General features: G+C 35.4%; 1 protein-coding gene across 1 annotated transcript; it reads left to right on the forward strand.

The window, feature by feature from the left end:
- The first annotated feature begins 4,182 nt into the window (after positions 1-4,182).
- On the forward strand, positions 4,183-24,574 carry LOC112730307 (uncharacterized). The gene is made up of 3 exons (XM_029291087.1): positions 4,183-5,050; positions 5,120-5,947; positions 24,024-24,574. Exons 1-3 carry the CDS (start codon positions 4,183-4,185, stop codon positions 24,572-24,574), a joined length of 2,247 nt encoding a protein of 748 aa, XP_029146920.1.
- The last annotated feature ends 1,438 nt before the right edge of the window (positions 24,575-26,012 follow it).

Raw genomic sequence — 26,012 nt, forward strand, 5'->3', positions numbered from 1 at the left:
TGAAAATTAGATCGGTCATCAAACTATTCTAGTTATTGGTTTATTAATTTATTGGTTTAATTGGTTCAATTGGTGGTTTAATCGGAAAAACTGTTTTAGAATAGAATAATAAATAAATTATAAATAAACATCCTAAAATATAATTATAGTCTAATATAAATCTTAAAATATTTTCGAAATTTAAAATACTACATAAAATATCATCAACCAAATACATATGATCTTATCAAAATCCAAACTCAAAAGTTAAATAGTAAAAAAACATATCTAAATATTAAATCCCAACATCATGAATTTCTTTTGTTTTTGTTGGTCTGAATTTCTTTCAACAAACTTTCCATCTGTTTTTTCACATCATATGGAACTTTAGGACATTTTTTTATGTCTCCAGTAATCTTTGCTAGATGTTTCTTCATCCTGTGAATTCTACCTCCATTGAAAACTTGTAGACAAAATAAACATTGATATTGTGGTTTTTCATTCACTATTTGTAGAGCAACATATTTTCAAGCTAAATCTGTTTTTTCCCGTAGGTTAGAAGAACCTTGTGACTGACTATCGTTAGCACTAGGGGGATTAGGATTAGCAGCATCATTCGAAATAGGAGGATCGACAGGCAAGTTATTATTCACAGAAGCATTGTTATCAGCAATTGCTTCTTGATTAATACTATTATCTATAACTGAAATTAATAAAACATATATGAAATTAAAAACAACCACAACACAATGAAAAATAAAAAAATCCTCAACAAGACCATATCTAAATTCTGCCTACAGCATTCAACAATATTGCAACAAACAAATTAGGAGCCATCAGCAACTGGTAAACCAGTAAAACACTATCAGAGTCATCGAGCAATTAGAAAACACTAAAACAGAGAAACAGAGTAAGTATTACTGTATTAAGTGTTCTGGTTGATACAAATGATATAATAGAGTAAGTTTCCACCATTAGCAACCATACATACAAATTTTCACAGAGTAACAGAGCAATCAGAACCATACATACAAATTTGTAAATTTGTAAAATTTTCACCATTAGCAACCAGCAAATACAAGACAGAATCAAACTTCAAACCAAGACCGAAGACCGAAGAAGAAGAATTGAAGAACCAAACTTCAAACCAAGACCGAAGAAATTGAAGAAGAAGACCGAAGCCACTAACCTGGGTTCTAGAAGCCAATGAAGATGAAGAGGACCTACCGAGTTACTGGGTTCCGGACATGGAAAAGAGGAAGAAGCGGCGGTGTTGAGGACCTGGGGACGGCGACGGCGCTGAGGACCTGGGAGCGGCGGCGACGATGGAGAGCTAGGGTTCGGAGTTCCTTTGCTTCAGAGTTCTCCAGTACAGGGAGTGAGTAGTGAGATGAATGAATGATTGGGGGAAGAGGGGGACTTGGTTCACGAGTGGATCCGGGACTTTTTTTTTTTACAAATTAAAAAATGGCGTCGTTTTATCCGAACCGACCGGTTACCAGTTCGGCCCAACCAACCAGTTCTCGGCCGATTCAACAATTTTCCAATGATTTTCTCTCGAGCGGTTATAAGTAGAGGACCGAACTGCTTGCATCGTCGGTTCCTGGTTGAACCGGTTCGACCGACTGGTCCGGTCCGATTTTCAAAACCATGATAATATGAAAGTGTATGTGTCGTCGCTCTTCCTTATTTTATTTGACTTGTGCCTTTTTTTCAAAGAAAAAGAAAAATTTAAAAAGTGACATTTTCTTTTTTTTTTTCTTTTTTGATTGTGTTAGATTTTTTATTTAAAGCTATCATCTCATTGATAGTTGTCATGCACTTGTGCTTAGAGTTGATAAATGTATGTTTTAAATTAAATAAACAACAATGTTATACATATAATTTTTTTGCAACCAAATTTAATTAAATTGATCCAAATTCAACAAAAAATAGCTTCATTATTCAGTACGTACGAATACGCTCTCATTTTCCACATACACGACGTTTCAATGTGTGCTCTTTGACACAAAAAATAGTTTCAAAATCCTATTTCAACACTAAACTTGAAATGACTCAAAAATTTCTCAACCAACCTCTCTCTGCTAGGTTGAATCATCAACAACACCACCGAATAAAAAATCTCAACGAACTTCTCTATGCTAGGTTTCGAATCATCAACATCAACACCAAACGAAGAAACTCTCAACGAAGCTCTCTGTGCATTTCTAAAAAACGAAAAGACGAAACATTATTGAAGATAACATGATTCTAAATCGTGCATTTATGCTTCTATGTAGTTGTAGTATTTCGGTGATTTAGATTTAGTGTGATTCTTGTCATAGGTTTGGATTTGGGGTCTCTACGTAGTTGTACTATTTCTTATTTGATTTAAGCCATGTTGATGAATCTTCTCTGTCATTGTTTCCAATTTTCGGTGTCATTTTCATTTAGATTTAGTGTGATTCTTGACATAGGCTTGAATTTGGAGTCTCTATGTAGTTGTATTTTTTTCTTATATGATTTAAGCCATGTTGATGAGTTTTCTGGTATGATAATTTGCAATTTTCTGGTTTTATTATGAGTTACATTCAGTGTAATTCATGTCATAGGCTTGTATTTAGAATCTCTATGTAGTTGACTAGTTGTATTGTTTCTTATGTGATTTAAGTCATGTTGATGAGTCTTCTTGTATCATCATTTCTAATTTTTGGTGTCATTTTGATTTAGATTTAGTGTGATTTTTGAAATAGGCTTGGATTTGGAGTCTCTATGTAGTTGTATTTTTTTCTTATATGATTTAAGCCATGTTGATGAGTTTTTTGGTGTGATCATTTGTATTTTTCAGATTTTGTTGTGAGTTACCTTCAGTGTGATTCATGTCGTATGCTTGCATTTAGAGTCTTTATGTAGTTGTATTATTTCTTATATGATTTAAGCCATGTTGATGAGTATTCTCATGTCATCATTTCCAAATTTTGGTGACATTTTGATTTAGATTTAGTGTGATTCTTTTCATAGGCTTGGATTTAGAGTCTCTATGTAGTCGTATTCAGGCACGGACCCAAGCATCATGGTGGGGGGCACTTGCCCCCACTCTCATTTGATAATTTTAAACAAAAATTATATATATATATATATATATATATATATATATATATATATATATATATATATATATATATATATATATATGCCCCCATTTTAAATTTTAAATGACCCCACTACAAATAAACTAAGCCCAATTATTAAAAGCCCCAAATCCATTTTATCTTTATAGTATTTTGACTATTAATTAACCTAATTATATTTAGTCTTCTTCTATTCTCAAATTTCAGCCGTCACTCATTTATTCCTTTTCTTAGTTTCATATTTTTAATCTTCTTTTTCTATTCTTTATCTAGTGGTCATCTTCGCTTCATCAAAAGGTAAATTTTAAATTCTCTATTTTGTTTTATATAGCTCTCTATGACTCTATGTATCTTTCAATTTCATTGTTTATCTTTTTTATATTTTCAATTGCAAATTTTAATTCAAATAATTATAATTTAGGTATTAATCTATTTTTTATTCTCTTCATGAATTTATATATTTTATTTTATTCTTAATTTAGTGATTCTTATTATTTATTTATTTATCTTTCGTTCTATTCTATTATATGTAATTATATTGCATATAAATTTTTAAAGTGAATTGATCATTTTACTAATTTAGAATATATATATATATATATATTTTTTAGAAATAGTAATGGAAAAATATTTCAAAAGAAAGCTACCACTAGAATCTGAAGTCACTCCATTAGTCTCTTCTAATAAAAAGAAGTTCTTAGAATTCAATGTGGAAAGTCTGGTAGCTGATCCTGGACAACGACCCAAAATTTCAAATTATGATCCAAATGACAGGGATGAAGTTAGACGAGCTTATTTACAAAAAGGTCCTTGTCAACCAAGAGAACATGATTTTCCACAAACATATTTTGGAACTTCTCTCTGTAGATTTAATGCTGATTGGTTTAATGAATTTGGCAATTGGTTGGAATATAGTATTTCAAAAGATGCTGTCTTTTGTCTCTGTTGCTATCTTATGAAACCTGATGGTGCGAGTGGTGATGCTTTTGTAAAAGAGGGCTTTTCAAATTGGAAAAAGAAGGAGCGATTACAAACACATGTTGGAAATCATGATAGTTCTCATAATCAAGCTTGAAGAAAATGCGAAGCACTCATGAAGCAAAAGCAACATATTGAAGTTGTTTTTCAAAAGCATTCAGACCAAGCTAAAAAGGATTATCGAACTCACTTAACAGCAACAATTGAGTGCATTAGGTTCTTATTGCGACAAGGATTGGCTTTTCGTGGTGATGATGAATCGCACAATTCAAACAATCAAGGTAATTTTTTGGAGCTTCTTGACTTTCTTGCTCAACATAATACAGAGATTGATCGTGTTTTCAAAAATGCTCGTGGAAACCTTAAACTAGTAGCACCTAAAATTCAAAAAGATATTGTTAGAGCTGCTGCAAGTGAAACTACTAAAGTTATTATTGATGATCTTGGAGATGATTTATTTTCTGTTTTAGTTGATGAAGCTCGAGACATTTCTGTTAAAGAGCAAATGGTTGTTTGTTTGCGGTATGTGAATAAAGAAGGGATTGTAATGGAGCGATTTCTTGGCCTTGTCCATGTTTCTAGCACAAATGCGTTGTCGTTAAAAGTAGCTTTGGAATCTTTATTAGCAAAGCATAGTTTAAGCTTAGCAAGAATACGTGGACAAGGTTACGATGGAGCTAGTAATATGCAGGGAGAATTTAATGGCTTAAAAAGTTTGATCTTGAAAGAAAATGCTTGTGATTTTTATGTTTATTGTTTTGCTCACCAACTTCAATTAGCACTTGTGGTTGTTACAAAGAAACAGGTTGAAATTGCACTACTTTTTAATTTGCTTGCTAGTTTGTGCAATATTGTTGGAGCTTCTTGTAAACGTAAAGACATGCTTCGTGAAAGTCAAATGCAAAAGACAATTGTTGCATTACAAAACGGAGATGTTTCTAGTGGGTGTGGCTTAAATCAAGAAACAACATTGAAAATGGCAGGTGATACTCGATGAGGCTCACATTATAGTACAATACTTAGCTTGATTTCTATTTTTTCTTCCGTGGTAGAAGTTCTTAAAGTGATTGAGGAAGATGGAAATAATCCTGAACAAAGAGCTGAAGCATGTCAATTATTGAATCATATTCAATCTTTTGAATTTGTATTCAATTTACATTTGATGAAAAGTATATTAGGAGTTACTAAAAAGTTGTCTCAAGCTCTACAAAGAAGTGATCAAGACATTATAAATGCTATGACATTGGTTAAAGTGTCCAAGCAACGATTGCAAAGTATAAGAGACGATGGTTGGTCCTCTTTGCTCAATGAAGTTTCACTATTTTGTGATAGTCACAATATTCTTGTTCCAAATATGAATGACATATTTGTAACACAAGGAAGATCAAGGCGCAAAATCCAAAAGGTCTCAAACTTGCATCATTTTCAAGTTGAATTATTTTATCAAGTGGTTGATAGACAACTTCAAGAGCTCAACAATCGTTTTACAGAGGTAAATACCGAGCTACTTCTTTGTATAGCTTGTTTGAATCCAAGTGACTCGTTTTTTGCATTTGATAAGGAGAAGTTGCTTCGTTTAGCTGAATTTTATCCACATGAATTCTCTTCTACTCAACTTTTGGCACTTGATAGTCAACTTGAGAATTTTATATTGGATATGCGTCTTGATGATCAATTCTCAAATATAAATGGAATCAGTGGACTATCTCAAAAATTAGTTGAGACAAAAAAGCATGTTGTTTATCCATTGGAGTTTCTTCTATTGAAATTAGCTTTGATTCTACCTGTGGCAACGACATCAGTTGAGAGAACATTTTCTGCTATGAATATCATAAAGAGTCGACTTCGTAATCGAATGGGAGATGAGTGGTTGAATGATTGTTTGGTTACATATATAGAAAGAGAGACATTCAATCAAGTTGATAATGAAACAATTATTCAACATTTTCAAAATATGAAAACAAGAAGAGAAGTACCTTCAAGATTTGAAGCGAAAAAAGTTAGCGGCTAATGTAATTTTTTATTTTTTTTATTTGAATAATTAATGTGTATTTTTATATTTTTAAATTTAAATTAATATATCTTTTGATAGTAATGTGTATTATTTTTGCCCCCCAACATAAATTTTCTGGGTCTGTTTAAGCTATGTTGATCAATCTTCTTGTGTCATCATTTCCAATTTTTGGTGTCATTTTAATTTAGATTTAGTGTGATTCTTGTCATTGACTTGAATTTGGAGTCTTTATGTAGTTGTATTATTTCTTATATGATTTAAGCCATGCTGGTGTGATAATTTGTAATTTTTGGGATTTCTTATGAGTTACATTCAGTGTGATTCATGTCATAGGCTTGCATTTAGAGTGTCTATGCAGTTGTTTTGTTTCTTAAACGATTTAAGTCATGTTGAAAAGTTTTTTGGTGTGATCATTTGTAATTTTTGGGTTTTATTATGAGTTAGATTCAGTGTGATTCATCTTTTTTTATTCATTACAAGCAAAATGACAAAGAAAAAAATTGTTAAAAAAATATTATAGCTAAAAAGTACCAAAAACAAAACAAATCTGTTTTTGTTGCATAAATAAAATTTATAACATAATTTTTAAATTACTTTGCTAAAAACACATGATTTGCGATACTCTACAAGAACTATAACTGATATTTTTATAAAAATGATTAGAGAGAAAAAAGTTATTGTGGATGAAATGGGATTTTGTGCTCTGAGCCATATCTCATCCTTAAATGTAACACACAAGCTTCTGAATGAACTAGCTAATTCTTTCAATTTGTATGAAAACACCCTTATCACATGATATGGAAAAATCACCACAACCCCTGTAAAGATAAGGGATGCCCTAGACTTAAATACAACAGGTAAAATTTTCTTCTATAATCTATTCTCATGATCAACTTTCGGTATTTTTATTCTTTGGTAATGTCATTTTTGTTTCCCTATTTTGGTGTTTTAGGGAATACTTTTTCAGAAAAGATTAAAAATAAAGACAGCACTGAAGAGTAAAAAGAAGTTATTGAAAGCTTGAAAGGCTCCTCATGGTCTTCTTTGACAAAATCTTTGTTGGAAATGAACGTGGATGGAGAAGAAAATAGGTTGAAATTCATGAGGATGTTCATTCTCTTCATCCAAAATTGCTTCTTATTGCCAACAACCATGAGCAAAGTCTCTCCAATTCACATGTCAACAATCTTTGATACTGAAAATACACAAGGGCGGAATTGGGCTACTCATGTGCTAAACTTCTTAATTAAAGGACTAAAGAGTCACAAAAATGAAGAAAAATACTCAATCGGTAGGTTTCTTTTTGCACTCATGAATCATGATTATATACTTTCATGAGTCCAAATTTATTGATACCATAGCAAATACGATGCTCGGACTACCGTGAGTTGCCCATTGGACAAGGGAGATGCTCATTAAAAGGATTAAACGTGAGGGAAAGGAAGAAATGGTAAAATAAAAGAACTCATTTCTTTCAAATTTTGGTATCATTATTTCTTTACAAAATAACACCAAATGTCATTTAAATTAACACCCAAAGTTCTGTCTTATAGCACTAAATATGCTAATGAACTAAATTTCTATATTAGAAAATCATAAAAAGGGCAGAGCCCAAGTAAGAAAAAAAAGGTAAAAAGAAGAAGAATGAAAAAAGTCTATTATAAAGCTTTTATCTTTAGAAATAAGGATTGATTCTGACTATAAATAAGATTTAAAAGCTATATATTTATTTAAAAATATATTCTATTTATTGAACAAAAATTTTTCTGTTTCAAAAGAAAAGAAAGGAAGGAGAAAATTAAAAAAAAAAATAACCAGAAAGAAGAACAAAGAAGAATGACAAACCTACAGAAGTGAAGGCTAAAAAGAAAGATATTCCACAGAAAACAACACCTAAACAAAGAAAGACTGTTCAACCTAAACAACAAAAAAGTGAAGAAGACTCAACAGAAGCTCAGTGTGCTTCTTCAGAATGGTAAAGTCAAGATCTTATATTGTTTTCTTTTTGTTTCTTTATATAATTTCCTAAAAGCTGTTCTTTTTTCTTAGAATATCGACTGTTAATTTGTCGAGTGAGAATGATTTTGTGTTTCAAACACAGTCAAGCATTGAGGGATCTTTAAATGCACCAAGTGATCCCGTGTAATTTCTCTTATGATTTTTTTATTTTTTAAATATAAATTTATTGTGTTACAATTGTGTAGCTTACGTGCTTTTAATATGAATAACTTGGTTCATAACTATAATTTCATATATTTTTTCTTCGAAAATAAACACAAGAATCTCCTCTAAAAAAATTTTTTCAAGAAAAAAAATACATGAAAAAATGGGAAAAAAGAGTTTGCTACTTGCAACCTTATAAGTTCTCATATGTAACGTAATTTTTTTATTCCTATTCAATAATTTTTGTGCTGTCCTGATATAATTTCAGTGTTATTTATCTTGGAAGTGCCAAAAGAATAAATGGAGGAAGATGTCCAAGTTAAAGAAGTACCAATGGAGGAAGAAAATACTCCTCTTGCTGAAAAAGAAATCTAGGAGAAACCAAAATTGGAAGACGTAGCAGAATCTGACAAGTAAGTAAAATATCCTATCTTTGAGTTGATACTGCACAATTTCTGTGTTATTAAGACCATATTCATATGTCTCACAAAATAAATTTTTGTACTTTAAATCAGTAGCCTAACTGTTAATCTTGAGAGTGAGACTGGTGCTGAATAACAAATGCATATGAATATGTAAGTTTTCTATTTTAATGAATCTAATATTTTTCACTTAATTAACTAATTAAGTATAACTTTTTAATAACATGCATTTTTTATTTGTCTTTATTAGAGTGTCAATTCATACTACACACCTCAACAATAAGTACACATATCCACTTCCAATCCTCTACAACCTGAACAAAAATCTCTTTATACGTAAGTTCTAGTTAAATATTTTTTTTATAATTTCTATGTTATTTCATTAGTTATTCTAAATAATTTTTTGTGTCATTCTGCAGCTCTCAAGATAGTGACATTGACATAACTCCTCCAAACACTGAAGCTACTATTATAGAACCTAGCCTATCACTGACTTAACCCATGAATATATGAATTTTCTATTTAATGAATCTAATATTTTTTATTTAGTTAAGTATAATTTTTTAAAATTTCGGTGATATTCCGTCAGTTATTCTGTGCTGAATTTGGTGCTATTCAGCACTATTTTAATAATATGAACTTTTTATTTGCCTTCATTAGAGTGTCAATTCAAGCAATTTATCCTACACTGCCTCAACAACAAGCCCAAAAACAACAAGCACACGCATCCACTTCCAATCCCCCACAACCTCAACAACAAGCCCAAGAATCTCTTTACGTGTAAGTTCTAATTAATTAAAATATATATATATATATATATATATATATATATTTTAATTTTTGTGCTATTCCATTAGTTATTATGTACTGTATTGATTCATAGTATTGAGTTATTCTAAATAATTTTTTATGTCATCCTGCAGTTCTCAAGATGTGACATGTATGGACCATCATTTGACTTTGGTATAAGTCGTCTAAGCACTAAAGATACTATTATAAAATCTAGCCCATTACTGGTTGAAGAGATGGAAAATTTGCTTAAAGTGATGGATACCAGGATTGAAGAATTATACTTGAAGTCAACAACATAACAACAAAAATCAGATATATATTTCTAAAAAAAACAACAAATATTTCTAATTGACACAAAAAATGTTTCACACTAGCACAACAAAGTATCTGTTTATATTATAATTTATAAATGGTATCAAATGAAACAATATCCCTAAAATACTAAAAAGCAGCCCGACTTTGTGCATTATCCCAAATAGTATTTTAATTCAATTCACAACCTCAAGTTCAAGCTCATAAAAAAGATTTTGATCATTCTCTTTCATTTTAAATAAGTAAGCCCCAAATTCTTTGGCATCATCTTATTTAGATACATTATAAACTTCTCTTGTAATGTAATTTCTAACATCTTTTTTAATAAATCTTAGTTCACGATGACCTCTGTAAAATTTCTACAATTCCCTTATTCCCCTTTTTCCAAACCAAACTCTAACCCTCTTCTAACACACTCACTCACCTCTTACTGCCACACACACCCTCACTCCCCTCACACCGTCTTCCTTACAGCACACACCCACGAGCTGAGGAAAAGAAAGAAAAGAAAGACGGAGATCGAGAGAGTGAGGGAGAGGAGGAGAGAAGGAAGAAGAGGAGGGAGAGGGCTGATAAACCCCAATTTTGTGGTTTATCTTGTATTGATTTTAGGAGATTTTATCAACTTATCTCACATTTATTCAATGAAATAGCATGTTTTTGTAATTCTCCCTAAATTTGTGCTTAAGAGTGAAAACATGCTTTTTAGGCCTTAAAATAGCTAAATTTAATTCACTTTAATTCCATTCGATGCCTTGATATTTTTGTTGAGTGATTTTAGGTTCATAGGGCAAGGATTGGATGGAAGAAGTGAAGAGAAAAGCATGCAAGGTGGAGAATTCATGAAGAAATGAGCATTTGGAGGAATCAAGGCCACGCGCACGCGTGAGAAGAACATTAACGGCCACGCGCACGCGTCACCCACGTGTACGCGTGAGGGAAAAATTTGCCAGTGACGTGCACGCGTCGACCACGCGCATACGTGACGCTAATCACGTGACATCATTAAAGTGAATACGCTGGGGGAAATTTCTAAGCTGCCCAGGCACAAATCCAACTCATTCATGAAGCTATTTGAGGCTGAATTCAAGATGGATCAAGGGGGAGCAATTAGATTAGCTTAGGACCATACTTTAGGTAGTTTCTAGAGAGAGAAGCTCCCTCTTCTCTCTAGAATTAGGTTAATCTCTCTTAGATCTAAGTTTAATTCCTTGCTTTCATCTTGTTTTCTTTACAATTTCTTGTTCCTACATCTTTGTTCTCTTAGTTTATGGTGTTAATTTTCCTTTTGTGTCACTTTTATGTTTATGAGCACTCTTGTTACTTTAATTTCCTTTTAATGCAATTTAATGTTTCTTTGTTTATTGTTGTTTATTTGAGTTGTTATTGTTAATTCCTTATATTGGGTAGTTGTAGATTTACATTCATTGCAATTTTATTATGCTTTCCTTTTATGCCTTCCAAGTATTTGACAAAATGTTTGGTTGGATGTTAGAGTAGTTTTTTGAGAATTCATGGCTTGGAAAGAGAAATTAGGCAATCTTGAGTCATTAATACCCAACTCATGTTGGTGATCAAGGGTTGTTAATATTATTTCCATTGACTTTAATCTCTTGCTAATTCAATTACTAAGTTGATTAGGACTTTTGGATTGAGATTAACTAGTCTTATTTGACTTTCTCGCAATGTGAAGATAACATTGTACCTTCTTCCGATGTTAGGGATGACGAAATAGGATTAGCTCTTGTTAATCATTGTATGATAATTAATGACTAGGATAGAAAGCCTAGGTTCTCAATCCTTTCCATGAATGTCTCTTTATTACTTGCTTTATTTAGTTGCTTGCTTTACATCTCTTGCCATTTAATTTCTTGTTTTATCAAACCAACCCCCTTGTATCTCATAACCAATAATTGAGCACTCGATTGTGATTCATAGGGAGAACGACCCGGGACTAATACTCTCAGTTATCTTTATTGGGTTGGACTTGTGATAACCAAAATTAAACTTTGATTGAGCATTACTTGTCGGTTTGGAACTATACTTGCAACGAAGTTATTTCCTCTAACCGAGAAGAAATTCTTAACCGACGGTTATGCTCTATCAAGTTTTTGGCGCCGTAGCCGAAAAACTGTAATGTGTGCTTGTTATTGGTTATTGTATATATGTGAATATTGTGAATATGTTTTTCTTTTACTTCTTTGTTCGTTGTTGCTAGTTTTAGGAGTTTATTTCATTGTTTCTTGTTAGCTTTTGTTTTTGTTTTCGCTTTCACTATGAATTCTCACCATTTTGGCTATGATTTTGGTTCAAACTATTTTGTAGGAAATGGAAGCTTCAATGAGGATGTGCATTAAGGATTTGGAAATCAAAGGTGGGAGGAGCCTCAAGCATATGGATACTCTTCATGGCAACAACCTCGTCCAGTTTCTCATAGGTATAATCCAACCCCTAGTGCATATCAACCTAATGGATGTGGTGACCCTCATTGTGGTTGTCAACCACAACCACCACATACATATGACCCCTTTCTTCAACAACCCTACTCACAAGCCCTATACCACCATTCACCTCCATATGATCCTAACCCATATCCATCATACCAACAACCATATGAACCATACCTAGAGCCACCACCATTCCAATACCAACACTCCCAAGAACTACCATTTCCATATACACCACCTCAAGACTTTTACCAATATGAACCACCTTCCAACTACAATACCTTTCCCTCAAATAATGAATCCTCTCTTCCACCACCTCTTTCATTTGATGAAATTCTCCATACCTTCATGCTAGAACAACAAAGAGACATCAACTCTTATATCCAAAAGCAAGAAGAGGAGAAAAAGGAGCTAAAGAAGCTAGAAATCATAGTGGCTACCATGATTGAAGCCGTTAACCACATGGCCCCCCACCTAAGCTCATGCAACCAAAGTACCCCCATTGACAAATGTGGAGGATCAACTAAGGAGCATAGTGAGAAAGTGAACTTGGAACTTCAAGGTGAAGAAGAGGAGTCAAATCAAGAGTTGTAAGAAGAGGAGGGAGTAGAAATAATTGGACCAAAGGAAGTGGTTGAAAATTTAGGAGATGTTGAATGCAAAGAGGAATCTCAAGTTGAAGAGCCCTCTTCCATGGGGTTTGATAATGATGTTGCAGAGGAGAGTGCACAACCTCCAAGGCATAATGTGATTGAAGAATTGGAAGAAGTGGTACAAGCAACTAGTCCTCCTATCTATGATGATTCCGCATCAACATATAATCCTTTTGAGCCTGATGAATCCTTCCCCATTGAACTTGGAATTGATGATGAGGTAGATTTCACTCAACCTCTTATTTATGATTTGAGTGATGGGAAAGAGCTAGAGGACATTGGTAAAGAAGCATGTGAACTTGAGGAAGCTTGGCAAGAGGTAGAGCATGAAGAACCTTGTCAAGTGGTGGAAGCCTTTAGAAGAGGATGGATGGGAGTGGAATATGCTTTGTCAAGACCGTTGGAAACTCCTCTACCTAAGTTGCCATCTAATCCTTCATTTGAGTGGGTAAAACTCATTACTCTTAGCTTTATTATCCCACTTGAATTTGGTTTGCTTGAAACGGATGGCCAACTTAGGGCGCTTTGTAGAATGAAGCATAAGAGAAGGATGTTTAGTGGTTGGCGATGTAAAGCTAGCTCATTATGGTTGAGGCTTCAAGGATTTGATACAAGGGTTGGACTAGTGCTAAATTGAATGAGTCTAGGAGGATAGTTTGGTGCCTAAGTGAGAATTCGGCTTGCTTACCACCCGGAGGAAATTACCATGATCAACTTGAAGATGTGTGTGAAAACAAAGTGTGGGATCCCGGATTAAAAAAAGAGGATCAATTTTGGGAACTCATGGTTTGTGAATAACTCCATCAAAGCTTGGAGCTATTAATTTTGAATAATAGAGCTTATTGGAAGTTGAAGCATTGGTGGATGTTCAAGGATGGATTCAAGCACAAGCCACCTTGATCAGAGCCCCCCATAAGTCCAACCTAAGGACAATAAATAAAAGTGCTAGGTGGGAGACACCTCACTATGGTAAAATCTTTTCATTTTTCCCTTTTGTAAATGTTGGTAAATTAGTTTAATTTTGTGTTTAGTTTAGTTTGTTGAGTTTATTTGGGAGTCTAGTATGTTAAATAAGGTTTTATGGTGTTTTGGTAGCTGTTTGGATGTTTGGAATGCTTGGTTTGGTGCAAGAACTTGAAAAATTTTGAAAAACAGAGCACCCAGCCACGTGTACGCGTCACCTACCGTACGCATGACATGCAAGTTTCTAGCCTCCCACGCGTACGCCTCGCCCACGCGTACGCGTGATCCCCAGCTTTTCCAGGCTCCCATACAAATTCCAGAGAGTTGCATGGGTAGTGTGATGAAATTGTGCGTATAGCACAATTTTGACCCACGTGTACATGTCACCCACGCGTACGCGTCATGTAACACCCTAACTATCAAAGCTCACACTTCCGGCTGCGCGACTCTAATAGTTCGGACATTACGATGACTCTTATACTGTTTAATACTAAAATATGAGCCTGTTTAAAACTTTAAACCGCAATACCGCTCCAAAAATACTTTCGTTCGATAACATACATCCATAGATACCATACAACTTACAAAAACTCATAAAGAGTACATCCATATATATATATACACACACATATATATAAATAATATTACAAGCATTAAATAATACAATCCCTATCCCTCTTACAGAATACAAAAAGATAAAGGCAAGGGAACAATAAATAATAATCTAAATCAATACAGAGCATGTCAACAACAACTAAATAAACTCTTCGTAACTTCTGCGCCCATATCCTGAAAGGGGGAAAAATGTAGGGGGGTGAGAACATCATCCTCGAAAGGGTTCTCAGTAGAGGGTTTTTGGGAATTACTGTAATAGGATACGTGAAGATAAACCGTACCAGTGATTAATAACCGTCTTATGCCTCTTTTCAAAAACAACGGTTTACATTAAAAGTAAAGTCGGAAATCTTTTCTGAAAGAGGAACTGTTCAATTCTCAAAAACTCAAAAGCCTTTCAAAAAGGTTTATCTATGCTGAACCAAAATTAGCCTTTCATACTTTTCCAAATCAGAAACACAAAACTGAAACCAACCATCGGTCCATCTCATTCCAACCACGGCCCTAGGCCCAAACAATCCAACCAACAACCAATCACCATAGTCCAACAGAGTCTCAGTAGCAAACACAAATAAGAAGATGCAAGCACAAACAAACAGTTATTGCAAGTAGAACAATTAGCAGTTAATCACAAGTAGTCACAAAGGAAAACCAAGTACAATATGCGCACCCAAACAACGTCACATATATGCATATGATGCATGCCTGTCCTAGTGGCTGATGATATCATCTGTCAATTATGGAGCCAACCCGACAAGTCCTGGTAGCTAACCATTGGACTGTCCCTCTGTCGCGCATCCCCAACTCGAGTTATACTCGATCATAAACATGATCATGATCATAATTCACATCCAACACCCTCACTGGTGTATATTCACGGGTGCGAGCTCATCCGGGACTTTCACAGTGCCCGGCCACACTTACGACATAGGGTCAACAGAGTCTCGAGTCTCCACCTGGAGCACGTGGTGGCTAGCCACTGCTTTCTTCCAGGGAACTCGTGTCTCAGATGGTGAAAGTGCAAAATCACAATTATCAATATCTTAGCATATATGCATTCATTCTCAGCCATGGATCAACATCCATCTCAGCCATCCAGCTTAAATTCATAATTCATAATCAGCCATACGGCTCATAATTCATTCGGAAATCAGCCATAATTCAATAGCATACACAGCCATTCCGGCTCATAACAAAATAGCACTTCCACCATTCAACGTCATCAAATTCATAAAATCGGCATTTAAGCTATAAATCACTTTTTCTCTATTCAATTCATTTTGAAATCAAGTTTCAACTCTTTTCAGCCTTGGCTTTAAAGTTCCCATTTCTCAAATCATCTCAGGCTCATAAGCCCCTTTTTCTCAAGGTAGGTTCCCTTTTCAAAACAAAGCCACTCTCGGCATCCTTTATCCGTATATCGCTTTCGACTTCACAATTTATCTTTTGTTGTCGAATCATGAGTGATACGTCTTCACGATTTTATTTTACTCTTTTCAGACTTCTCGATTAATACTCCTTTCAATTATTCTTATATATATATATATATAGTAAAGATCCACCTGAGAGTCGTACCACTATAATATCATTGACTTATGACTCGAGCATAAGGATTTGAATATTAGAGTGTTAAGGTTTTGGCACAAAATTGGGCCAACGGACAAAAATAAGTGAACCGGGCCTAAGTGGGCCCAAGACCCAACATATATAAACATTAATTATGAGCATTTCAGCTCATTTACACTAAAAGAAGGGCTGTAGGGCGGATAGAGAGAAGAGAGGAAGGAAACCTAGCCTTCCAAACTTCAAATCACCATAACTTGAGCTATGAAGCTCTGATTGACGAGCCGTTTGTGGCCACGCGTCGCTCTTCTCATCCTCTATAATTCCATCTAAGTTTTGTGGTGAGTAATCCACTGTTCTCTGCCCAGTTTTCATTTTTCTCTTTAAATTCAAATTTGGTTTGGGTTTTGAGGAAATCTTGTGATTTTGGTTATTTAGGAGTGCTCTAGTATGAGCCATTGGTGATATTCATCCCAAAATCTCGTGGGTTAAGGTAAGGAACCCTCCAACCCTTTTGATTTATCAATTTCATGAACCCTAAGTTAATGTATATATGTGAAATTGGTTATGTTAGTGTATTTGGTGATTTTGGTGCACAATTGGGAGGTTGGTGTTGCTTGAGGAGCTTTGGTGAGGCTTGGAACTAAAGTTGGTGGAGGCTTCCAAAGAAGAGGCTCAATGGTTTTGGCTACAAGAGGAACGGTTTAAGTTTCATTTAAGTACCGTGTGGTGTGATGAGAATTCCTAGGCTAGATGCCCCTAGGATTAAGTTTGGATTGTGTGATTGGTTAGTGCTAATATCCATAGTTGATATGTAATGTAAATTGATGATTGGGTTGAGAATTGTGTGAATTTGTATGTATAGTGTGTTGAGGATTTGATGAATTGAATAATGAATATTGTTTTGTGGGCTATGCATTTAAATTGTGAATTTGGGATGGAGGCCGTGAATTTTGGGCCGGAGGCCGGAAAGAGGTAAGTAAGATAAGTCGACGTATGTATTGTGTGATGACATGAGTAATTTAATGGATTTTAGACATTGAAGGTGTGAATAATTGGTTTGATAATTGCATAATATGGTTTGAGGAATTCAGGAGTGAAATTTGATGGTTTTGGGTGAAGTTGTGTATATGAGGTAGGTTTGGTCTTGGTTGAGTGTAATTATGTGGATGTGATTGGGTTATGGCCATTTGAATGAGTGGAAATAAATTTGGCTTGTGAACATTGGAAAAATTGGTGATTTCTAGTTTTGGGTAAAAACTTATTTTTGACCAAATTTGGCGGTCTGTAACTCGATCAACGGAGTTCGGAATTCTTCAAAAATGGATTTTTATGAAAGTTTATTCAAAGATCTTTCCAATGGTTCAGAAATAGTTGAAAAAGGAATTTTGTAAAAGAAGTTATGTGTGGTGGGAGTTTGAGGTTTAAAAATGAAATTTTGCAGCTTTTTAACTTAGTGAAATTTTTGGCAGAACGCACACCCACGCGTAAGCGTGGCCGACGTGCACGTGTCATTTTCAAATATTCGCCATCCACGCATGCACCTGGATGATGCGTACGCGTCAACGGGCTAAATCAGTTGCCCAGCCAAAATTCCCGAGAGTTGTGCCGGAGTTGTGCTGGTTTTGTGCCTGGGGCACAAAACGCACCCACGCGTACGCGTTGCTGACGCACAGGCGTCACTTGGCTTTTCTCCCATCCACGCGTGCGCGTGGGGAACACGTACGTGTCACTGTAAATTTTCTGCTTTCCACGCGTGCGCGTCACCCACACGCACGCGAGACCCCGTTTTCACCCCAAAGCTGATTTTGAGTTTTTAAAGCCAAATTTCTGACTTTTAAGTCTCTATTCTCACCCTTTATGTCCTAAATACTTATAGTATGCCTAGCGATGGGAAAAGGGTAGGAGATGTGGTAACTTGTAGACGAAGTAAGGTGAGAATTAATGATGAATTATGAGTAATGGTGACTATATGAGTTGCTGAGGGTGATGATGGAAGTGCGGTGTATGCCGTGAGCCAAAGGGCTGTATTGATAATGATTATTGGCTGGCTATGGATTGTGCCATGAGCCGGATGGCTATGATAGCTATTGATTTATGGCTGGAAATGAAAGTATGGCTTTGAATGATTGCTTTGTCTTGAGCTCTCTTTCTCGGAAGTGCGACCCCTGAGAGATGAAGGAAGGTGAGGATCCCCTTCCTTGTTCCTCCTGGTATTGTAAAATCGCCCCCAGTGAGATGGTGGGAGGTTAGGATCCCCTATTTGGTTCCTCCTGGGCACATGAGAACGTACCTCCTAAATAGATGCAAGGGTTGTGGTTGCGCCCCACTTGCTCTAGGTTGGTTAGTATATAGGCTCCTCGGGTGGGCGCAAGGGTTGTGGTTCGTCCCACTTGCTCTGGGTCATTGTTTGAGAATTGGTAATAATGGAGTGTGATTATGAATGAATGTGTATTTGTGATACCTGGGTAGTAGCAAGGGTTGTGGTTCATTCCGCTTGCTCCAGGTTAATGATTGAGATTTGATAACAATGATGATTGATTGAGGAAGCTTTAACATGTGGCGAGTATGCCGGAGATGTATATATGATTATGAACGAATGTGGCAAATGAATAATGTTGGAAAATGTTGAATGTGAGTATGCTTGTGTTTTCTCTCTGGTTGTAAAGGCGACAGGGCGCATATACCCTCTAATGGCGACAGGGTGCATATACCCTCTAATGATATTAATGTGCAACAGAGAGACTGTGCCCGGATTAGCTACCGGACACGTCGGGTTGGCTTGATAACTGACAGATGATATCATCAGCCATAGGGCAGGCATACATCATTTTCATATGTTTGAATTGTTTGGGTTTTCCTATTTGCTTGGATTGTTATATCATATATGCTATGTTACCTGATTATGTGCTACTTGTTCTACTTATACTTTAGTTGTGTATTACTTGTCTGTATTGTTTGTGTTTGTCACTAAATACACATCCTCACCTCAGTATCCATATGTGATAATTCCAATATACAAAATATAGTTTTTCGGAAAGCGCCCCTATTTCAAATGCAATCTAACTACGCGACATGAATTCTTTTTCTTTCGGCTCGCATTCCGTGGTAGCTGTATTCACAGTTCCATTTACTTACCTCTCCCTAGCATGACGTGTTTTGACAAGTGAGTGTGGGGGGGCTTCGGCTATCATCCCTATCGTCAAAGGCAAAACCGTGATGCCTTGTGTGCCAAAGCGGACAATATCGTGCTAGCAGACGGTCTGGGTTGTTAGAGATGGTATCAGAGCTGGAGCCCGGATCGATGTGCCAGCGAGGGCGCTGGGCTCCCTTAGGGGGGGTGGATTGTAAGGTCCCACATCGGTTGGGGAGGAGAACAAAGCATGCCTTATAAGTGTGTGGATACCTCTCCCTAGCATGACGCGTTTTGACGAGTGAGTGTGGGGGGGCTTCGGCTATCATCCTTATCGTCAAAGGCAAAACCGTGAGGCCATGTGTGCTAATGCAGACAATATCGTGCTAGCGGGTGGTCTGGGCTGTTACACATCATCTTCTTCTCTCTGCACCCACGCATGCGCATCGACGATGCGTACGCGTCGCACCTCACTTCTGCCACTCACGCGTATGCGTGACATGACGCGTACCGTGACCCCCTGCCCTGTTTCACCACTCTTCTTTTTCTTCTCTTCTCTCTATTTCTTTTCTTCCCTTCTCTTTTCTTCTCTTCCTTCCTTCTCCTTCAACCATCATCCAACACTACCAATCACCATCTATCACCAACTCTTCTAGTTAGTTAGCTAGTTAGTTACTTAGTTAGTTTAATTTCTGTTTAATTTTCTATTTTTCATGATAAGTGTAGGATTATTAATCTTGTTTACTATTTATTGCTGCTGATTACTGACAGGATATTATTTTAACATCATTATTGTTAATTTTCATTGCTAGATTTCTTTATTGAGGTTACAAGTTGTTACTTGATTTTGAACCTTTCATGCTTAACACTTTTGAATACCAAGTACATGTGGCATTGCCTTCAAGCTTTATAAATCTTTTGAATTGCATGTTGTAGCTAGCCACCATGTAATTTGAATTCACTATCTATTGTTAGGCATTTGTGTATTATCAATACATTTTTTGTTAGGTGATGCTTGTTTATGATTGCCTTTATTGACATCACCTATTTCATGCATTGAGATTTGTGCAATTGTGAAATTGGATCATGAGCTTACCTAGTGACATATTTTTGAGCTTTCTAAGCTTTGTGGAGCATGCTTGCTATGTGATCAATTTTAATTTCTATCTCTCTTTTTCTAAGCTCCATAGCATCCATGTCTTCCACTTCTATGTCAATTAGGTATTGCAAATAAATTCAAAGTGTGTCATCGATTGATGTGTAAGTTTCAATATCATTTGGTCCAACGATTAAGTTCTCTTGCACATCAATCAATGTCCATTCATTATCCAATTCACAATTGCTTGATTATTTTCTTGAGTGCTTTCATGCTTCTTTATCACTTATTTGCTTATCTTAACTTACAGGTTATTTTGAAGTATTTCAAGCACACTAGAATGAGTGAAGTGCACCATTCTTTTGTATAATTGTGAGATGGCTTTTAAATACTAGGGTATGAGTTCTAAACCGCACGCAATCTTAGAACTCATACACCTATTTTTCATCAATGTCACACTAATTTACTCACTCTATTCTAGTGATTATTACCTCATTCCAACAATTTACGCTTCCTTGCTTTTGCATTTTCTCATCTTACTGTGCTATTTTCTAATTTTCATGGATGAGTCATCATAAGCAAAAACGGAAGCAGGAGAAAGAACATGCAGCAACCGATTGATCCACCAGCTGAAGGTGGTAATCCAGAAAGTCGTCTTACCCCCTTGCTCATCTTTGAATGCACCGAGGACGATGCAAACTTTAAGTGTGGGGAGGTCATCCAACCGATCGGCCATTTTTGGGTGACAAATTTCTAATTCTAACACTTTCGCATTTTATTTTTAGGTCTTTTAGAATTTTTAGTTGTATTTTCTTGATTTGCATATATATAATAATCTTAGTCAAAATAATAAAAATTTTCCAAGGAATTTATTTATAGGGCACCCCAATTGATTTGAGTAAATTTTTTTTTTAGAACTTGCTTGAATTATATATATTGTGGAACATGTTTTTGAGCTAATAACACATAAGCATGTGAGTTTTGAGCCTAATTGTGTGGTTACATCATATAACCACTATTTTCATTCTTGTGTGTATTATTCTCTTTCTATGATTACAATCTTTGATTTGTTTTATTCTTTATGTCTATTATTCTATGTATTATTCACTTACCCAAATGGCCTTACCTTTTATCTTCCATTGTTAGCCAACTTTGAGCCTATGCTAAACCCATTTGTTCTTAAATTTAGAACATTACAAGCCTTAAAGCGAAAAATAATAAATGTCCCTTGTTTGGATCTTTGATTAGTTTAGGCTAGTGAGAGTGTTTATCATTCAAGTTTGGGGAGTTTGGGAATATTGGGTAGATATAAAAGTGTATTTTGGAAATTCATTGAAAATTTAGGGAATTTGGTACATACTCATGCATTAAATATGTAAACCATATGCATTGATGTTCGTGGATATATTTTAGTTGAAAAAAAATGAGAAAAACAAAAGAAAAATAAAAAGAAAAAAATGTAGAAAAAGAAAAAGAAAAAAAAAGGAAAAAAAAGAAAATAAAAAGAGAAAGAAAAGAAAAAAAAAGAAAAGCAATAAAAAGGGGACAAAATGCTCTAAAGTGAAGTTCAATAATAATCAATGCATATGTGTTGTCATAAAAAAGAGAATGCATGAGTGTGTGAAAAAGTGAAGAATAGGTAGTTAGATTAGCTTTGAAATTGTATAGGTTGTAGGTTAGGTGAGAGCTTAAGTTAGTCAAAGATTCAAATTTCAATCTCACTTAGTCAAATACAATTTTACCTTGACCCTAACCCCATTACAACCCATGGATAAGTCCTCATGATATTTGTATGCATGCATGGAATAATTGTCGATTGTTAGATGAAAAACAAATCTTGGAAAGCATGATTAGAGGAGAATTGAGTGAATCAACCCTATACACTTGAGCGATTAGAGCGGATACACATCCAGTGAAGGTTCGATCACTCAATTACATGTATTCACCCATGATCATCTCTTTTCTTGCAAGTTTGTAAAATCTTTTCAATAACTCAATTCAATTGTGGGTTTGACTTGGTTGTTAATACCTTTAGCCCTTGTGTTCATATATGTATTCTTGGAAATTGATTTATTTTGACCAAGTAGTTGCATGCATTTAGATAAATTGCATTTAGATAGAGCACATTTAGATAGTTTGCATTGAAGAAATGTTAATACCCTTTGTTTTTTTCTTGAGTTTAGCATGAGGACATGCTTAGTTTAAGTGTGGGGAGGTTTGATAAACCCTAATTTTATGGTTAATTTTGTGTTGATTTTAGGGGATTTTATTAACTTATCTCACATTTATTCAATGAAATAGCATGTTTTTGTAATTCTACCTAAATTTGTGCTTAAGAGTGAAAACATGCTTTTTAGGCCTTAAAATAGCTAAATTTAATTCACTTTAATTTCATTCGATATCTTGATATGTTTGTTGAGTGATTTCAGGTTCATAGGGCAAGGATTGGATGGAAGAAGTGAAGAGAAAAGCATGCAAGGTGGACAATTCATGAAGAAATGAGCATTTGGAGGAATTAAGACCACGCGCACGTGTCATCCACGCATACGTGTGAGAAGAACATTAATGGCCACGCGCACGTGTCACCCACGCGTACGCGTGAGGGGGAATTTTCCAGCGATGCGCACGTGTCGACCACGCGCACGCGTGACGCTGATTACGTGACCTCATTAAAGTGAATATGCTGGGGTGATTTCTGAGCTGCCCAAGCCCAAATCCAACTTATTTCTGAAGCTATTTGAGGCTGAATTCAAGATGGATCAAGGGGGAGCAATTAGATTAGCTTAGGACCATGCTTTAGGTAGTTTCTAGAGAGAAAAGTTCCCTCTACTCTCTAGAATTAGGTTAATCTCTCTTAGATCTAGGTTTAATTTCTTGCTTTCATCTTGTTTTCTTTACAATTTCTTGTTCCTACATCTTTGTTCTCTTAGTTTATGGTGTTAATTTTCCTTTTGTGTCACTTTTATGTTTATGAGCACTCTTATTACTTTAATTTCCTTTTAATGCAATTTAATGTTTCTTTGTTTATTGTTGTTTATTTGAGTTGTTATTGTTAATTCCTTGCATTGGGTAGTTGTAGATTTACATTTATTGTAATTTTATGATGCTTTCCTTTTATGCCTTCCAAGTGTTTGACAAAATGCTTGGTTGGATGTTAAAGTAACTTTTTGAGCATTCTTGGCTTGGAAAGAGAAATTAGGCAATCTTAAGTCATTAATACCTAACTCATGTTGGTGATCTAGGGTTGTTAGTTAATATTGTTTCCATTGACTCTAATCTCTTGCTAATTCAATTAGTAAGTTGATTTGGACTTTTGGATTGAGATTAACTAGTCTTATTTGACTTTTTCGCTCTCAATGTGAAGATAACATTGTACTTTCTTCCGATGTTAGGGATGACAAAATAGGATTAGCTCTTGTTAATCAATGTATGATAATTAATGACTAGGATAGAAAGCCTAGGTTCTCAATCCTTGCTAAGAATGTCTCTTTATTACTTGCTTTATTTAGTTGCTTGCTTTACATCTCTTGCTTTACATCTCTTGCCATTTAATTTCTTGTTTTATCAACCAAACTCCCTTGTATCTTATAACCAATAATTGAGCACACAATTGTGATTCCTAGGGAGAACGACCCGGGACTAATACTCTCGGTTATCTTTATTGGGTTGGACTTGTGACAACCACAACTAAACTTTGATTTGAGGATTGATTATCAGTTTGGGCTATGCTCACAACGAAATTATTTGGTTAAATTACGAACCGGTATAAATCATTCTTTCAAGGGCTATCGCAACGGCGCCGCGCCTCACCGTCATCTGACTTGTCATCGTGCCGCTACTGCACCCGTCTCACCCAGCCGCATTCAGCTCCCTGTTGCGCCGCCTTGCCGTCGTCGTCACCAATGATCGACGAGAGAGAGAGAGGGAGAGGCGAACGCGAGGAGAGAGAGGGAAGCTGTTCACGCGGGCTGGAGGGTCGCCACCATCGTCTTCATCGCGACCTGTCACCGTCGCTGGAGCCAGCCGCCTTCATCGCTATTTCTCGCCATTTGTGCCTATGCCAAATCCTGGATCATCGCCGTCTGGGTTGCGTGGAGGAAGAAGGAGCTACTGGGTGTCGTTGCGCCTTGTCTCCGTTGCCGCTGAGCTTCAACCGCCGCCATGCCAAGTCGCTGTTGCCATTGTTGAGAGAGAAGAGAGAGCTTGAGGAGAGAGAAATAGGATGTGCGAGAGGAGCTGCCGTGAATAGAGGGTTGTTCCGTCACTGCTATTGTGTCGCCGTTCGGGTGAACCTTGGTTGCTACTGGAGCTGTTGGTGCCGCTCGTGGAGCTGAACCGTTCCTGTCACTAACCCAAACTATCGCCAGCTCCACCATGTCGCTGCCCCAATCCAAATTCTGCGCTTATTTGTTCCATTTTACTTCAATCCTCCTCACCTTGGATTCTAGCACTCCGGATTCGGTATCTTCGGTCCCTTGGGACCAAGTTGTGAGTAAGCTTTACATTTATAATTGTTTGATTGTGCATCTATAATTATTTTGACGTATATCTATTATAATCTTTGAATTATACTCACTATATTTGTCTTGAACGGTTTTAAAGTGATTAGAATAATTGATTTATTAAAATTGAATTTCATTTTTATGAAGTTTATACTTTTGGAACTATACATGAGACCATATATATTTTTGATGAAGTTTTTCATTATTTTAATTTTTTTTATCTTACTTGAATATCTGTTTTTGAGACCATATATATTTTTGATAAAGTTTTGTATTATTCTAAAATGTTTGATTTTACTTGAATATCTATTTTTGAAGCATTGGAGTATTTGTTGGTATTCACTTAGTTTAAAGATTGTGAAATATGTTTGAAATATCTTATGATTGAAAAAATATGATTGGAAAAGATTCTGATGAGAAAGTATAATATGATTTGATTTGATTCGATACCTTATATATTTGAAAGATCAAAGATTTGTTGTATTTGAAATTATATGTTTTGAATTGGTTTGGGAGGCTCGTATTAGAAAACCATAGTTAATGGCGGTTATGAAGTTAACTTAGATGCATTTAACTCAGACCCCAACTAGCAGGGATATTGCTAGCCTAACGTGTAAGCCACACGTTAGATCTGTTATTCTGTTAGGACACACGAGAGGAAAGGGCTACCCATTGAGGTGGAGCCGCCTAAGTGTGGACTTTTGATTTGATTTCTGTATGAGAACTCCCTTATTGATTCACTTATTATTATCAATTATCATTTTCTAATTAAAAAATCACTTTAATAATGATGTTTTTATGATCTCATGTCGATTATAGATGTATTGTCTAGTCACTGAGTTGCAAAACTCATCCCGTTTTTCTAAAAATATTTTTAGGAATAAATATTTGATTATGTGAGCCTTCTATTCAAGGTTAATAAGCTACAAGGGTATCTATTCTTTGTTGAGTTCTTAGACATCATCTGCTCCATATGTCACAGGAAGGATCGATCTATATTTTATTTTTGTTAAAAATATATAATTATTCATTTTTGAAACTGTAAATTTATCAAAAATATTTGTAACTTTCTTATTTGTCTTATATTCGAATCTGTTAGGCTTGCTGGGGAACTATTTCCCTAAGCGCCAGTCATGGCTCATTTTGGGTTGTGACAAAGTGGTATCAGAGCTTTAGGTTAACCTGTGTAATATGGAGCAAGTGTCCTATGGTAAGATCACAATTGTATAAATAGAAGCGCGCATATTTATACGAATTGTGGCACTATTAG

The sequence above is a fragment of the Arachis hypogaea genome, chromosome 12 (genome assembly GCF_003086295.3).
Source record: "Arachis hypogaea cultivar Tifrunner chromosome 12, arahy.Tifrunner.gnm2.J5K5, whole genome shotgun sequence".
NCBI lineage: Eukaryota > Viridiplantae > Streptophyta > Magnoliopsida > Fabales > Fabaceae > Arachis > Arachis hypogaea.

Bases quoted from the DNA above. Each gene is read 5' to 3' on its own strand.
- LOC112730307 (XM_029291087.1), top strand. From the start codon at position 4,183: ATGAAGCAAAAGCAACATATTGAAGTTGTTTTTCAAAAGCATTCAGAC. The intron at 5,051-5,119 runs GTGATACTCGAT...CTTCCGTGGTAG, and splicing joins AACAACATTGAAAATGGCAG to AAGTTCTTAAAGTGATTGAG. The intron at 5,948-24,023 runs GTTTGGTTACAT...CATTCTTTCAAG, and splicing joins AGATGAGTGGTTGAATGATT to GGCTATCGCAACGGCGCCGC.